Raw genomic sequence first — 16,881 nt, forward strand, 5'->3', positions numbered from 1 at the left:
CCAGTTGGTCCAGAATGCCGCAGCGAGGGTTTTGACAGGAGTTAGGAAGAGAGAGCACATCTCTCCCACCTTAGCTTCTCTCCACTGGCTTCCTGTAGGATTTAGAATAGACTTCAAAATCCTTCTGCTGACTTATAAGGCTCTTAATGATAAAGCTCCAACCTATCTGAAAGAACTAATCATTCCTTACTGTCCTACCAGAGCACTCCGCTCCCAGAACGCAGGTCTGTTAGTGACTCCCAGTACCTCTAAAAACAGACTGGGAGGTAGAGCCTTCAGTTACCGGGCTCCTTTACTGTGGAACCAGCTCTCTCCATGGGTCAAAGAGGCAGACACTCTAACTACATTTAAGTCTAGACTGAAGACCTTCCTTTATGACAGGGCTTTTAGTTAGGGCTGGTTCAGGTAGCTCTGAACCATTTTATAGCTACGCTGCTATAGGCTGGCCCCATTTCAACCGAACTTCTGCGTTGGACCCCCCTCGGCCCCCCAGATGACAGTATTATCTATCATTTAAACCGTCGGCGGTGGTCGCCCCACATGCAGGGGCGCCGGAAGTGGGGATGCGGCAGGGGCTGCAGCACCCCCTGGTGGCGAAAGTTGAAAAATTGCGATGACAATAAAATGATAGATTATAAATATTTGTGGTTTGCTGTTTCTGTTCCACAACATTGTAAGCCATACTTGAGATGAACCACTTTTTGTTAACAATTGTGTCCCCACCACAAAATTAACTTAACATTATCCTAATGAAGAATGATGAAAAAACGTTGATAAACTATAGGCAGCCGAAGCAGTGTGCACGGCGCGGAGCTTCTGCTGGAGCCAACTCGCAACAATATAGCTTTGATTAGGCTACAGTAGTTCTAAGACTCTATCTGTCATCTCCCCCTTTGGAGAAAGAGGAGTTTTCAAGCTGCACCGTGGGGAGGGGGGCGAGAGGGGTCTCTTGAGGGGGGCTGGTGGGGAGAGAGGAGGTCGATTGTACCATAAGACAGCATCCGATATGTTTGGGTGCAACAAAGTCACTGTTAACAAAATCAACATCTAATCTAATCTGTCCCTTCAAAATAAAGTTTGTAACGAGTGTTTGGAGCAGCTGCTGACAGATGTGCAGCTGACAGTGACAGTTTCCTCATCTGGGTCCTCCCTCCCTCACGTCTTAATGACGGGACAAAGTCTCTTGGACATATAAGCCTATATTCTGTGTTTTTCCTCTCTTTAACCGTCTCATTTCAGTTTTTGCCGGTTGGAAATCATCTGGTGCACCCGCTGTTTCTCTGGCGATTGCTCACTCACTCACTCTCGATGCGCATATGTTATAAAAAATAAAAATAAAAAGGAAAAAACACAGATGCGCAAATTGAAATGACCTGCTACTGTAGTGAATGTAGTCTAACAATTCAGTGACCACAGCTGACCACCAGCTTGTCGTGCCCCACCTGTCACGTCTGAACACAACTACGGGCTTCTTTTTTTTTTTTTTGCCGTGGTCCGGTGCAGAATTAATAAAAACAAATAATGCTCGTCAGTCCGACCGCTGGGGTCCAGGGTCTAGGCTTCAACACTGGTCGGACCTGGTCGGGTATTTGGAGCCAGAACCGGTCCACTAAAGACCAGAGTCTGTTTGAGAACGGCAGCCTGCTGTCTGGGAGGAGACGTTGTCAGGTGCGGTGTTACGGTACGGCGGGGGGGGTACAGAACCCCCCCCCCCCCGCACCCGCACCCCCTGGCGAAAACTACTTCCTGCGCGTCTGCCCACATGATGTCTAATCAACTATAACAGGCTAACGGTTAGCTATAGAATCCAAGCTAGCTGCTTCCCCCCAACATATCACTAACAAATTTACCTTAAAAATATAGATTTTCTAATAAAACTCATTATTCAGTTTTAGGGTGGTCGCCCCACATGATATCCAAATGTGACGTATACATTGCAGGAGTTAAAAAGAGGATTTATTTACAAAGATGAGAGAGACTACTCACCTGCAAGTTGTCTCTCTGGGACCGTCACGGTGTGGCTGGCTGACGCAACATCCTCCTTCAGATGATTGTCAAAATAAAAGTCCCATAATTGTATTTTCATGATGGTCGCCCCAGATGATATTTCAGACAATGAACATATTCCGACAAGATTTGTGTATTATGATTGAAATGTGTGTACAAATGCTTCATAAATTTGTCAATAAATGGAAAACAAGTTTGAAATTATGCCAAATGGGGCAAGGATTATATTTAAATTGTTTTAATGTGATTTAAAACCAGTTGTCCAAACAAAAGTCAAGGCCGGACCGTCGCCCCACATGATGTTTTCACACTTCAGATGGCAGAAAATGACAAATAACCAACATGTTTAATGAAATTAGAGTGGGCACATGTATAAGGAAGGTATTAGACATTCATTTTATATTTGTATTCATTTTAATGTTTATTATTGAGTAAAAAGTTCCGTTGGACAGAAAAAGCAAGCGTCACGTCTTTGACCCATTTACAATAATAGCTCGGGGCCAGTCGGCTCAGGACCCGTGGAGACCTCTAGCTCAACCAAGATGGCTGCACATGCCGACATTGGAGCCGATCCATTGTTCCACACAGCGAACGCCCCGTGCATGCTGCTCCTCCACAGCTGGACTGAGAAGGACCTCTTGTGTTTCTGGAGGTAATATGCAATGGGAGCCTTCCAGTGTCCTTGCAGGCCAACCACCATGAACACCAGAGCCTCAGTAGCAACATCAGTCTCACTGCTGCCATCACCCATGTCTACTAATCCAGACATTGACTGGGTATGTGGATTATATTGTCATGTTTTCTGATGGCCACGGCGTCCAACATGAGTGCAACTCATCCATATTTAGTCTGGTCTTCCTGGTTTTCCTGGCTCTTCGCTCCAGCATCATCTTGTTCAGGCTCGTCATCCGCCTGACGCAGCCACCTGGAGAAAAAATTGACAAGTAGCTATTTATTTAGTATCTTTAACGTGTCAGTATGTTCCCATAATTCAATCAGACAACATTAAGACTACCTTTGTACTGTAAGTGGATGATGGAGGGGAAAATGTTGAGTCTCTCTGAGGTATTTGTACACCTTTGGACCCTGTAGATGGAGCGTGAGCGCTAAGTCTCTGTAGCCCTTTGTGTACTCATGACCCTGTTTGGCCATCAAGTCTATCTGAACATCTGAAATGTTATGAGCAAAAATTCCCTAAAAGTCCCCTACTAGGGCTGTAACGGTACACACAAGTCACGGTTCGGTACAACAGACACTAATTGAATGTAAAACTAAAAATGATCTTCTGTTAAAGGTTTTTTTTTATTTTTTATACTTTATTTCTTTGGTTTTCATAAGACAAACATGAGGTCATATACAAACATTCAGTCTCAATCTACAACAATTTCAGCCGTCACACTCTGCGTCTGTTATAAAGGTTTTAAAAAATAAATAAATAAATAAAAAACAAAAACAAGTGCATTAGGAGTGTTACAACACTATTCATTCATTCTACAGGAAAAAACCTGCACTTGACAACTGACAGCTATTATAAAAAAAACAAGAAACTAACATCAGTGTTGTTTTACACTGTTAATTTAGACTAGAGGCCTGTTGCTATGGTGACGTATTTGTCGTGTGACCCGACACGGGATGAATACCAATGCCGTTACACCATAGTGCAAATTACAGGGGGGTTTGGGGGGGTTTGACCCTCCTAATTACGACTGCGACCCCCCTAAAAGAGGTACAAATAACAGATAGGGGGGGTTGAAACATGTATCTTTCTTATTAGTAATCATAAATACTACAATATACAGTATTTCCATAGTCATGCCAGGAAGATGCTTGTAGTAAAATTTCAGACACCCCTAGTGGACTAAACCATTTAATTGTCTTTGCTAGGGTGTGTGTGCATGGGTCTGAATTTCGGCAGTTTAGATCTAGAATATTTTGTTGGTGATTACAAAAATTGTTTGTGTGGTACATTATGTGCCGCATGAACTGTAAAATTGTGTAAAATTTGGTTTATCATCATCTACAGACTGTAGACATTTCATTGAACAAGCAAGATACTGTAAGACTTCTGTTAACTCAAGCACGCGCCTGCGCTGTACTGCGCGCTGTGTAAAATGTTGACCCCCCCAATTGTCATTGTATAATTCGCACTCTGCGTTACACCCCTATCCCCTACTGATAATAACTAAGGAGTTTCATAAAGACGTAAGAATCACACATACATGAATTTCAAAGTGCTGATTTCGTTTCACCTGAGTAGAATTCAAGCCGCTCTCTGAGCTCTTCATTAATGAGGTTCTTGTCCCTCAAATCCCCAGAAGACTCCTCACTGTGGTCTTTGCCCTCTTTTCTCTGGCCAAGGCATTCTTCTTCTCCCGCTCCAGACTTTCCACTCTCGCCAACGCTTCGTTGAGTCTGGTCTTCAGAGCGGCAGGAGAAGCAGGTAAGGCATAGCCGTGATCCTATAGGAGAGAGAAGGAGGTAAGGCATAGCCGTGATCCTATAGGAGAGAGAAGCAGGTAAGGCATAGCCGTGATCCTATTGGAGAGAGAAGCAGGTAAGACATAGCCATGATCCTATAGGAGAGAGAAGCAGAAGAGAGAAGCAGGTAAGGCATAGCCGTGATCCTATAGGAGAGAGAAGCAGGTAAGACATAGCCATGATCCTATAGGAGAGAGAAGCAGAAGAGAGAAGCAGGTAAGGCATAGCCGTGATCCTATAGGAGAGAGGAGCAGGTAAGGCATAGCCGTGATCCTATAGGAGAGAGAAGCAGGTAAGGCATAGCCGTGATCCTATAGGAGAGAGGAGCAGGTAAGGCATAGCCGTGATCCTATTGGAGAGAGAAGCAGGTAAGGCATAGCCGTGATCCTATAGGAGAGAGAAGCAGGTAAGGCATAGCCGTGATCCTATAGGAGAGAGAAGCAGGAAAGGCATAGCCGTGATCCTATAGGAGAGAGAAGCAGGAAAGGCATAGCCGTGATCCAGTGTTAATTTTGACAACAAATTCTAATTTAGTTTTAGTCTTAGTCTTTTGACTAAAATACAATTTAGTTGTAGTCATATTTTAGTCATCTGAAATATTTTAGTTTTAGTCTAGTTTTAGTTGACAAAATATCTTTAGAATTTTAGTCAGCTAAAATTACAGTGAATTTAGTCGACGAAATGTTTCTCCAGAATATCCAGTCATTGGAATTATCCATCAATCTGTTATGGAATGGTATTAAGGTTTGAGAGTCTACAATACAGGCACAGAAACAGTTGTAATATGGTGCATTTTGTTTTATTCATGTTCTTTTAACTTTCATGTTAATACTGAGTTTCAATCAAATTGCTTTGGTTTTCTTTGGAACAGTTTAGTCAGTCTCCCATCTACTATCTCCATCATTAGCACAAAGTCCTCAGCTGCAGTTGTGAGTGGTAAATGTGTGTGTCCAGTCCATCTGGCCTGCTCCTTGGTCTGTTGTTCTAGAAGAACTGAGGTTAAGCTGTAGAGATGAACTGCTGCTGGGCTGCACAGCAGCACTAGCTTTATCTCCACTTGGTCCATGGTCATCTGTGTCATCAGAGTCTTCTGTATCTGTGAGGGTGAATAAGGGGGGAATCAAGTTGTGATCTTTGTCGCTCAGTCCTCCCAGATCTCTCTGTCACACTATACACACACACACGCAGGCACACATGCACGCGCTTGCACACGCACACACACGCGCAACGAATCAATCTTCTAATCAATACAATTCAGAGGTGGTTTCCTTTAGCTTCTATTGCATTTCATGTTTAGTCCTATAAACACGGTGGTTTGTCTGATAATATAACTTAAAAGTGTGTGCTTACTGTCGCGTGTTCTGGATGAGCTCTGTGTAGATGATGCTTCACGTTGCTGGTGTGTGGATCGATGTGGGTCCCCGCGATTTCTGCTCCGGTTTACAGGGGGTCCTGGGCATTGTCCTTGTTGTCATATGTGAAGTGTGTGACCAGATGTCATTTCTTCGTTTCCGTCCTAAACTCAGCGCTGATATTTCCGTGGTGTTGTGTTCATGACTCATGCTGTCGCGCTCGGAGCGCGTGCACCGCAGGACGCTAAGGAGCGAGGCCAGTTTTATTTTTAAACTTTTCATGTGCCGCCGCCGCGGCTGTGGCTCTGCTTCCGGAGAAATCAACATGATTGGACCTCTTCTCCATTCGTCCCTCCCTAACATTTTCGTCTCGTTTTTATTCGTTGACTAAATTGTTTATTAATTTCATCATCGTCTTCGTCATCACAGCTGACTTTTTATTTAGTTTTTATTTAGTTTTCGTCCGTGAAAAAGGTTCGTTGACGAATATATTTCGTCATAGTCTTCGTCAACGAAATTAACACTGCCGTGATCCTATAGGAGAGAGAAGCAGGTAAGGCATAGCCGTGATCCTATAGGAGAGAGAAGCAGGTAAGGCATAGCCGTGATCCTATAGGAGAGAGAAGCAGGTAAGGCATAGCCGTGATCCTATAGGAGAGAGAAGCAGGTAAGGCATAGCCGTGATCCTATAGGAGAGAGAAGCAGGTAATAGGAGAGAGAAGCAGGTAAGGCATAGCCATGATCCTATAGGAGAAAGAAGGAGGTAAGGCATAGCCGTGATCCTATAGGAGAGAGAAGCAGGTAAGGCATAGGCACATTCACCACGCTATGAGATAATAACACAACGTTACCAGACAGAGTTGTTTTAGAGGTAAATTCATGTAAAACCACTGATGCGTGTTGCCTTCAGGGACAGTTTTTCATCAACAGTCTCTGTATTTCCCTCTAAAACAACTCTGTATGGTAACGTTGTAGGGTTGTTCGGTATACCGGTACTAGAGTGGTACCGGGGTACTAACACATTTAAAACGGTACCATACTGCGCTTAGATGGGACCGGTACTTTCATTTTGCGCCGCCGGCAGCGGTGACGTCGCCACGTGAAGTCGCCGCATTGTAATTTGAGCCGAGGCGAGCGAGTGAGCGAGTCACAAACGAAGCAAGGTGCTTTTTTAAAATTACCGTTACAGCGCCACCTGTCCACGTGCCTGTGTTTGTGTGTGCGCCGCGCGCGAGAGAGAGAGACGGGCCGCTACAGACTCGTTAATTAATGCAAACACTGTTTCGTTTCTACCGCGCACCACCACTGGCTGCATGCTCTCTCTCTCTCTCTCTCTCTCTCTCTCTGTGAGTGAGTGAACACAGCGAAGGAGCGCTACGCGGAGGAGGAGGGAGGGGGGGGGGGTTAGAATCAATTTGGTCTACGTGAGGGAAACAAGTGTGTGTTTGAGTAAAATGAAAGTTTGTGTTTCATTCATTCTATAAACTACTGATAACAATTTCTCCCAAAAATTACAACTGGTCAAAATAACAAAAAAAAGATGCAGTGTTTTGAGACCTCAAATAGTAATGCAAAGAAAACAAGTTGATATTCATTTTTAAACAGACCACTAATGTTTTAATTTAGGAAGAGTTCAGATTAATATAGATGGAAATTTAATCCTGCAGCAGCAGTGACTGTTTACTGATTTACTGATTATTTACTGATGCATATGTTATAGTTCTAAGATTTTCTATTAAAATAAGGCCAATAATGACATTTCTCTTTTTATTTGGAAAAGTACCGAAAGTATCGAAAAGTATCGAAAAACATGCTGGTACCGATACCGGTACCAAAATGTTGGTATCGTGACAACACTATAACGTTGTGTTATTATCTCATAGCGTGGTGAATGTGCAGCTCACAACTTGTCCACCAGAGCGTTGTGGAGTTGTTGGATTGTGTATTTGATGAGTTTGATGAGGGAAACCAAGAAATCCCATAATGAGCCTCCGTAGCGTAGCTCTGAGCAGCTCACGGCTCTGCCCCGCCGTTCTAAAAACAGCTTGCACCGACAATTAAAGGTAACGAACCTACTGCTATGACTATAGGGATTATGGCAATGGGACAATTTGCCAAAATGTTGAACTATCCCTTTAAAGTAGTACTCACGTCACTAGGCTGAGGCTGAGGTTGTGGTTGAGGTTGAGGTTGAGGTTGTGGTTGAGGTTGAGGTTGTGGTTGTGGTTGTGAGGCTGCAGCTTCCTGAACTGACTGGCCCTCTGCAGCTCTTCTGGACGTAGCTGTCGTCCTGCTCTTGTCCGGCTGAAATGAAGAAGATTAATACAGGGATCAGTATCTCACCCCGCGCTGTGATTGGTTACAGAATATTTACATTTCGTTAGCCTAATAGCATAATTGCCTAAGTCATATTTGAACATTTTCGGGAAAAAAAGAAAATACACAATTTCTAGCAAGCAAAGTCAAAAAGATGACTTAGGCAGATAGTGATTTTGGACTCTAAAAAGTGTTCTGATTGGTTGAGGACATTTCTGAATGCTAACAGCCTCATGATGATACACCTACTCTCTGGAGATGATCCGTGAAGCTGAAGACGGACGGAATGACACCATCTCTGAGTCGGACAATCTGGCCGGTCCGATCAAAATCTCCCTGCTTGAAATGTTCACAGCAAAGCACGGACGAATCGCTCGCAGTGAACCCTTTCCTTCTCAAAGCCACTTCCCACTTCTTCCGCACAGCTTTGTCTTTGGGAAACCTTCAGAATGAAAAAGGGGAGAATCTGTAGAGTCTACGCAAAAACATTTTACAAAAGGAGGTCAAGCTGATTTTCTTCCTTCAAATTTCTTACAACCTTTCTTCAACAAAACTCCTTTTTGATGCTCATCTGTTGATAATGAACCACAGCTGCTTGAATTGTGAATGAGCTTGTTTCTACTACTATTCTACAATCAGGTGTTCTGTTGTCTGTATCTTTAAAGCAACACTGTGTAGTATTTCCACCTAAAAATAATGTTTCTAAACTCATTGAAGTGGTAGAAAAATGTAATTTAATTAATGTGATCTCTGTTTTTATCCTGGTTGTAGCAGCTAGTAGCTCCCAGTGGCTGCAGGAGATTTACTGTGAGATGTTGGTTGGTCGTTGTGAACTATTGGATGTTTGATGTAAACACAGAAGAACTGAGCTGCTGCTACAACAAGGATAAAAACAGAGATCACATTAATTTTTCCATGTCTTGGCTTCAGGACACTTGGGTCAGCAGGACGAGCTGTATGGAGGTATTCATAGTGTGTGTTTTGGACCAATCAGAAGTGATCTCTATCCCCCTAACCCATTATATGAGAACCCGTCGGCAGCCGGACCCCCCCTGGAACTCCTAAAGAGTTTTGATGACTCTGGAAGTTCTCCAGACCCTTCCTTTAGTTGGCATGACGGGGAGGAGATGATGATTGGTGAATTATCGGTTTTGGGTGAAGTATCCCTTTAAATAATGATGGACATGTTAGAGTCATGGTGATGCACAGTTGCACTTCAGCCAGAATAACTGAGAACTCTTCTAAGTTGCCTCCTTGTGAATCTTTAGTTGTTTTAACTTACATTACAGAATGCTTTAAATTCTTGTATTCTCTTTAGATATTCAGACATTCATTATTATCATTATGTACTGTAAATACACACATCAACTTTCAGGAGTGCTGTCTTGGAGCACTTTTGTGTCCCCACCAGTGTCAAGATCAAACCTAGTCCCTTGGTTCAGGTATTTTAAGTATCTTTGGTATATAAGAGGTATATAAAGTATCTTTGTTATATAAGAGGTATATAAAGTATCTCTGGTTCAGTCTTACTTGTGGAAAGTAATCCCTCGGGCTCTGTTTCCCACGGTCCTTCTGTTAGAGCAGGAATCTGCTGCACAATGCTCTGGCATCTTCTCTTCTCTCTGCTGCTCCACCAACACCACAATGACCGGTTCAAGATGGCGGCCGCGTCTCTTGCGCCGCAGCTGCTATGCGTAACCACGTTGAAGTCTCGCAGATAGACGAGTTCGAGTTCTCGCGAGAACACGCCGCTGCCCCCCAGAGGAGGAGTAATGGACAGTGGGAACGGCGGAGGGCTAGCTGTCAACAACAAACAGAGAAACATGCTACCGAACAAGAGCAGAGGAGAGTTCACCCGCAACCCCAGGAAAGACTCAGAGGTCGGTGGTTTAAGACTAATGTTTTATCTCCAGTGGTTTAAAATCTCTGTTTATGTCCAGTGAAGCAGGAAGAGACGAGGCCTCGGCTGCACATCCCGTTAGCTCAGTTAGCTCCGGCAGGCTAATGCTAATGCTAATGGAGCCGTCGTTTCTTAACGTTACTCGGTTCCGCATGTGAAAACATTAACAGCGATCATCATAATCATAAGTTATTTAATTAACTACTCGTCTGTACCGTTTAATCTCTAATCCGCGTGTTGTCTGTTTATAATATTAGTCGAACAGCTCGGAAACACAGCAGAGCTAAGCTAAGCTAAGCTAGATAGCAGCTGTTAGCTCGGGCAGCGACCTGTTGGAGATAAATAAACCCGTCAGATCAGTCTCGTCCTGTTTAAAAGCTTCTGACCGACAGGATCAAGTCGTTTCACTGTAACTGGATAGTTAATTTAGGGTTATGGAGGTTTCATGTACGGAAACACAAAACAACTGGAAGATTTCTAACGGGACCTGGTGGCTGTCGTGTTGTGTTTGTTTTAAGATAAAGAGGATGTGAAGCAGCTGACTGAATCCCGACTGAAACCACTGGAGCAGTAACGTTAGATGAGCTCATAAACTACAGCAGAAGAGTTCATAAACTACAGCTATAGGACTTTAAAACCTTGTGCAGTTGAAGCGACAGCAGCAAAGTTTGCAACGTAGAAATATAAAACTGTCATGACAGCGATGCTTTTGTAAATGTTGTTAAAGTCAATGGACACTGTGTGGACACAATGATGGGACAGTCTTTCCAAATAGGACATTTCTTAAAGGTATATTCCCCCCATCTAGCGGTGCGGTTGCATATCTGAACATATTCTTGATGTTGCATTCAGGTGAAATGGGGCAGACGTCAGACAGACAACAGACGCTGCATGTAACAGGATAAACAAGTGGTGCGCCAGCACGAGGCAAAACAATACAGGCCTGACAACATGTTGTCATGGTGATGTGGTATTGTTTTACTCTCTCTCTAAAGCCGTTTTCCCACTAAAATTAGCGGGTCGACGCAGGTTTTTTAAACGCGGGTCGACGCGCTAACAATCGGCATTTGGCCCCTTTCCCATTGACCAAAATGAGCCGAGTCTGACCCCCCGCTGAGGGATCAGACAGAGCATAAACCAGTCGCCCCGCTCTCATCCGCGGTGCAAGAGACACACACAGTCATGCCACAGCCGCCTGCCGCGGAGTGTCCGTCGGCCGAGGCAGACTCTCTGGCTGGCTGACCTGGAGCACCAGGACCGCGGAGGACAGAGAGTCTGCTGCGGCCGGATGACGGACGTCCGCGGCACAACACGTCAGTTAAACAGACTGTCGCTTCTTTTCTTTTCTTTTTTTCTATCGTTTTTGGTCAGTGTTCTCTGATGTTTTGATCCCAGTCTCGGATGAGAGCAGAGCGGAGCAGAGCTTTGTTTTGGTGATATGAGACGCGACCGGCGCGATGATGTAGCGTCACGTAACGTTCAGTGTCATCACGTAAATTAGCGGGTTGACGCGGGTCTGGCGTTCCCACTGCAAGCCGTTCGGATCCAAGCCGATTAAAGGCGATTTTAACCCGCATCGACGCGGGTCAAACAACTCGGTGCGCCTTTCCCACTGCCACCAAAAGCCGATTGTTAGCGGGTTTAAACAGGTTTTTTGGCCAGTGGGAAAGGGGTATTAGGTGGAGTAAAATGACATCCGGTTGGTTTGCCGACGGCCGTCTGCCTGACTGCACCTGAATGCAACACCGGTGCCTCTGTCCTTCCTCACACTACACAGTGGTGACAGTTTAACAGGCCGTTTCCGTGGTACGGTCACGATTCAACATGGCCGCCTCGGTTTGGTGCGTCGCCCACTTATGTATTTGTAACGACTTGTAACAACTCATTCTAAGGAACCAGAAAGCTTTCATTTGGATGCAGCTGTGATTCACCTTCAGTCAAATACAGATTTATGAAAGACATGTTTGATTTTTGATCATAAAAAGACAGATAAGTTACACACTGGGGCTTTAAGTATAATCATGTCTTAAATGTTTCCAGGGGCTGTCAGAGTCTCCAGACCTGGAGTTTGACTACGCCGACACAGACAAATGGGCTGCAGAGCTGTCAGGTCGGTGGTTTCTTATCAGATTTATGATCATGGACTCTGAGTTTCATTGAATCCCTTTTTTTTTCTCTCCTTCCTTCTTCATTTATGCTGTGAAAGCTTAAACTAACTACAGTTGTGTCTCTTCTCTGCTTGTTCCAGAGCTGTACAGCTACACCGAAGGACCAGAGTTCACTCTGAACAGGAAATGCTTTGAGGAAGAATTCAGGACTCACGGTTTGTAGCTGAACTTTAACTTTAACTCAGTCGGTTTGTAGCTGAACTTTAACTTTAACTTTAACTTTAACTCAGTCGGTTTGTAGCTGAACTTTAACTTTAACTCAGTCGGTTTGTAGCTGAACTTTAACTTTAACTTTAACTTTAACTCAGTCGGTTTGTAGCTGAACTTTAACTTTAACTCAGTCGGTTTGTAGCTGAACTTTAACTTTAACTTTAACTTTAACTCAGTCGGTTTGTAGCTGAACTTTAACTTTAACTCAGTCGGTTTGTAGCTGAACTTTAACTTTAACTCAGTCGGTTGGTAGCTGAACTTTAACTTTAACTCAGTCGGTTTGTAGCTGAACTTTAACTTTAACTCAGTCGGTTTGTAGCTGAACTTTAACTCAGTCGGTTTGTAGCTGAACTTTAACTTTAACTCAGTCGGTTTGTAGCTGAACTTTAACTTTAACTCAGTCGGTTTGTAGCTGAACTTTAACTTTAACTCAGTCGGTTTGTAGCTGAACTTTAACTTTAACTCAGTCGGTTTGTAGCTGAACTTTAACTCAGTCGGTTTGTAGCTGAACTTTAACTCAGTCGGTTTGTAGCTGAACTTTAACTTTAACTCAGTCGGTTTGTAGCTGAACTTTAACTTTAACTCAGTCGGTTTGTAGCTGTAACTTTAACTCAGTCGGTTTGTAGCTGTAACTTTAACTTTAACTCAGTCGGTTTGTAGCTGAACTTTAACTTTAACTCAGTCGGTTTGTAGCTGAACTTTAACTTTAACTCAGTCGGTTTGTAGCTGAACTTTAACTTTAACTCAGTCGGTTTGTAGCTGAACTTTAACTCAGTCGGTTTGTAGCTGAACTTTAACTCAGTCGGTTTGTAGCTGAACTTAAACTTTAACTCAGTCGGTTTGTAGCTGAACTTTAACTCAGTCGGTTTGTAGCTGAACTTTAACTTAGTCGGTTTGTAGCTGAACTTTAACTTTAACTCAGTCGGTTTGTAGCTGAACTTTAACTCAGTCGGTTTGTAGCTGAACTTTAACTTTAACTCAGTCGGTTTGTAGCTGTAACTTTAACTTTAACTCAGTCGGTTTGTAGCTGAACTTTAACTCAGTCGGTTTGTAGCTGAACTTAAACTCAGTCGGTTTGTAGCTGAACTTTAACTTTAACTCAGTCGGTTTGTAGTTGAACTTTAACTTTAACTCAGTCGGTTTGTAGCTGAACTTTAATTCAGTCGGTTTGTAGTTGAACTTTAACTTTAACTCAGTCGGTTTGTAGCTGTAACTTTAACTCAGTCGGTTTGTAGCTGAACTTAAACTCAGTCGGTTTGTAGCTGAACTTTAACTTTAACTCAGTCGGTTTGTAGCTGAACTTTAACTTTAACTCAGTCGGTTTGTAGCTGAACTTTAACTCAGTCGGTTTGTAGCTGAACTTTAACTTTAACTCAGTCGGTTTGTAGCTGAACTTTAACTTTAACTCAGTCGGTTTGTAGCTGAACTTTAACTTTAACTCAGTCGGTTTGTAGCTGAACTTTAACTCAGTCGGTTTGTAGCTGAACTTTAACTCAGTCGGTTTGTAGCTGAACTTTAACTCAGTCGGTTTGTAGCTGTAACTTTAACTCAGTCGGTTTGTAGCTGAACTTTAACTCAGTCGGTTTGTAGCTGTAACTTTAACTCAGTCGGTTTGTAGCTGAACTTTAACTCAGTCGGTTTGTAGCTGAACTTTAACTCAGTCGGTTTGTAGCTGAACTTTAACTTTAACTCAGTCGGTTTGTAGCTGAACTTTAACTTTAACTCAGTCGGTTTGTAGCTGTAACTTTAACTTTAACTCAGTCGGTTTGTAGCTGAACTTTAACTCAGTCGGTTTGTAGCTGAACTTTAACTCAGTCGGTTTGTAGCTGAACTTTAACTTTAACTCAGTCGGTTTGTAGCTGAACTTTAACTCAGTCGGTTTGTAGCTGTAACTTTAACTTTAACTCAGTCGGTTTGTAGCTGAACTTTAACTCAGTCGGTTTGTAGCTGAACTTTAACTTTAACTCAGTCGGTTTGTAGCTGAACTTTAACTCAGTCGGTTTGTAGCTGAACTTTAATTCAGTCGGTTTGTAGTTGAACTTTAACTTTAACTCAGTCGGTTTGTAGCTGAACTTTAACTCAGTCGGTTTGTAGCTGAACTTTAACTCAGTCGGTTTGTAGCTGAACTTTAACTCAGTCGGTTTGTAGCTGAACTTTAACTTTAACTCAGTCGGTTTGTAGTTTAACTTTAACTCAGTCGGTTTGTAGCTGAACTTTAACTTAGTCGGTTTGTAGCTGAACTTTAACTTTAACTCAGTCGGTTTGTAGCTGAACTTTAACTTTAACTCAGTCGGTTTGTAGCTGAACTTTAACTCAGTCGGTTTGTAGCTGAACTTTAACTTTAACTCAGTCGGTTTGTAGCTGTAACTTTAACTCAGTCGGTTTGTAGCTGAACTTTAACTCAGTCGGTTTGTAGCTGAACTTTAACTTTAACTCAGTCGGTTTGTAGCTGAACTTTAACTTTAACTCAGTCGGTTTGTAGTTTAACTTTAACTCAGTCGGTTTGTAGCTGAACTTTAACTTAGTCGGTTTGTAGCTGAACTTTAACTTTAACTCAGTCGGTTTGTAGCTGAACTTTAACTCAGTCGGTTTGTAGCTGAACTTTAACTTTAACTCAGTCGGTTTGCAGTTTAACTTTAACTCAGTCGGTTTGTAGCTGAACTTAAACTTTAACTCAGTCGGTTTGTAGCTGAACTTTAACTCAGTCGGTTTGTAGCTGAACTTTAACTTTAACTCAGTCGGTTTGTAGCTGAACTTTAACTCAGTCGGTTTGTAGCTGAACTTTAACTTTAACTCAGTCGGTTTGTAGCTGAACTTTAACTTTAACTCAGTCGGTTTGTAGCTGAACTTTAACTCAGTCGGTTTGTAGCTGTAACTTTAACTTTAACTCAGTCGGTTTGTAGCTGAACTTTAACTCAGTCGGTTTGTAGCTGAACTTTAACTTTAACTCAGTCGGTTTGTAGTTGAACTTTAACTCAGTCGGTTTGTAGTTGAACTTTAACTCAGTCGGTTTGTAGCTGTAACTTTAACTTTAACTCAGTCGGTTTGTAGCTGAACTTTAACTCAGTCGGTTTGTAGCTGTAACTTTAACTTTAACTCAGTCGGTTTGTAGCTGTAACTTTAACTCAGTCGGTTTGTAGCTGAACTTTAACTCAGTCGGTTTGTAGCTGTAACTTTAACTTTAACTCAGTCGGTTTGTAGCTGAACTTTAACTTTAACTCAGTCGGTTTGTAGCTGAACTTTAACTCAGTCGGTTTGTAGCTGAACTTTAACTCAGTCGGTTTGTAGCTGAACTTTAACTTTAACTCAGTCGGTTTGTAGTTGAACTTTAACTCAGTCGGTTTGTAGCTGTAACTTTAACTTTAACTCAGTCGGTTTGTAGTTTAACTTTAACTCAGTCGGTTTGTAGCTGTAACTTTAACTTTAACTCAGTCGGTTTGTAACTTTAACTTTAACTCAGTCGGTTTGTAGCTGAACTTTAACTCAGTCGGTTTGTAGCTGAACTTTAACTTTAACTCAGTCGGTTTGTAGTTGAACTTTAACTCAGTCGGTTTGTAGCTGTAACTTTAACTTTAACTCAGTCGGTTTGTAGTTTAACTTTAACTCAGTCGGTTTGTAGCTGTAACTTTAACTTTAACTCAGTCGGTTTGTAGCTGAACTTTAACTTTAACTCAGTCGGTTTGTAGCTGAACTTTAACTTTAACTCAGTCGGTTTGTAGTTTAACTTTAACTCAGTCGGTTTGTAGCTGAACTTTAACTTTAACTCAGTCGGTTTGTAGCTGAACTTTAACTCAGTCGGTTTGTAGCTGAACTTTAACTCAGTCGGTTTGTAGCTGAACTTAAACTTTAACTCAGTCGGTTTGTAGCTGAACTTTAACTTTAACTCAGTCGGTTTGTAGCTGAACTTTAACTCAGTCGGTTTGTAGCTGAACTTTAACTCAGTCGGTTTGTAGCTGAACTTAAACTTTAACTCAGTCGGTTTGTAGCTGAACTTTAACTTTAACTCAGTCGGTTTGTAGCTGAACTTTAACTCAGTCGGTTTGTAGCTGAACTTTAACTCAGTCGGTTTGTAGCTGTAACTTTAACTCAGTCGGTTTGTAGCTGAACTTTAACTCAGTCGGTTTCTAATTGTTTCTAATTCACTGAGACGTTCTCAGTTCTCACCTACACGTCTTTTGTTTCCTCAGTGACAGACCAGAAATGGACGGACCTGGACGCGGCTCAGCACCGAGCTCACGCCATGCGGCTGCTGGACGGTCTGGAGGTGATCGGCCGCGAGAAGAGGCTGAAAGCAGCGAGAGCCATTCTCTACATGGCCCAAGGTCAGTCCACTACACAGCAGTAGTTTAGTAGTTTATGGTTTTAAAGAGACTGAACTCTCAGTCCACAGCAGTAGTTTAGTAGTTTATGGTTTTAAAGAGACTGAACTCTCAGTCCACAGCAGTAGTTT

At 42.7% G+C, this 16,881-nt stretch overlaps 1 protein-coding gene and 1 pseudogene across 3 annotated transcripts in view; one reads left to right on the plus strand and one right to left on the minus strand.

The window, feature by feature from the left end:
• Positions 1 to 2,841: 2,841 nt before the first annotated feature.
• LOC146986709 (THAP domain-containing protein 6-like) lies at positions 2,842 to 9,896 on the minus strand (annotated as a pseudogene). The gene is made up of 6 exons (XR_015035883.1): positions 9,684 to 9,896; positions 8,403 to 8,595; positions 8,045 to 8,141; positions 4,257 to 4,468; positions 3,083 to 3,176; positions 2,842 to 2,932 (listed from the first exon to the last, which is right to left on the minus strand). The product of XR_015035883.1 is annotated as a THAP domain-containing protein 6-like (transcript).
• The window catches only part of strip1 (striatin interacting protein 1), a 29,605-nt gene continuing 22,613 nt past the window's right edge, over positions 9,890 to 16,881 (plus strand). For both annotated transcript variants that reach the window (XM_085775501.1, XM_085775502.1), the window contains exons 1-4: positions 9,890 to 10,033; positions 12,094 to 12,163; positions 12,302 to 12,376; positions 16,619 to 16,753. In XM_085775501.1, the coding sequence (XP_085631627.1) occupies positions 9,926 to 10,033; positions 12,094 to 12,163; positions 12,302 to 12,376; positions 16,619 to 16,753 (388 nt within the window). In that variant the 5' untranslated portion in view covers positions 9,890 to 9,925. The remainder of the gene's footprint in view (positions 10,034 to 12,093; positions 12,164 to 12,301; positions 12,377 to 16,618; positions 16,754 to 16,881) is intronic.

This window comes from Trachurus japonicus, chromosome 5 (genome assembly GCF_045865225.1).
Source record: "Trachurus japonicus isolate A0001 chromosome 5, Traja_1.0".
NCBI lineage: Eukaryota > Metazoa > Chordata > Actinopteri > Carangiformes > Carangidae > Trachurus > Trachurus japonicus.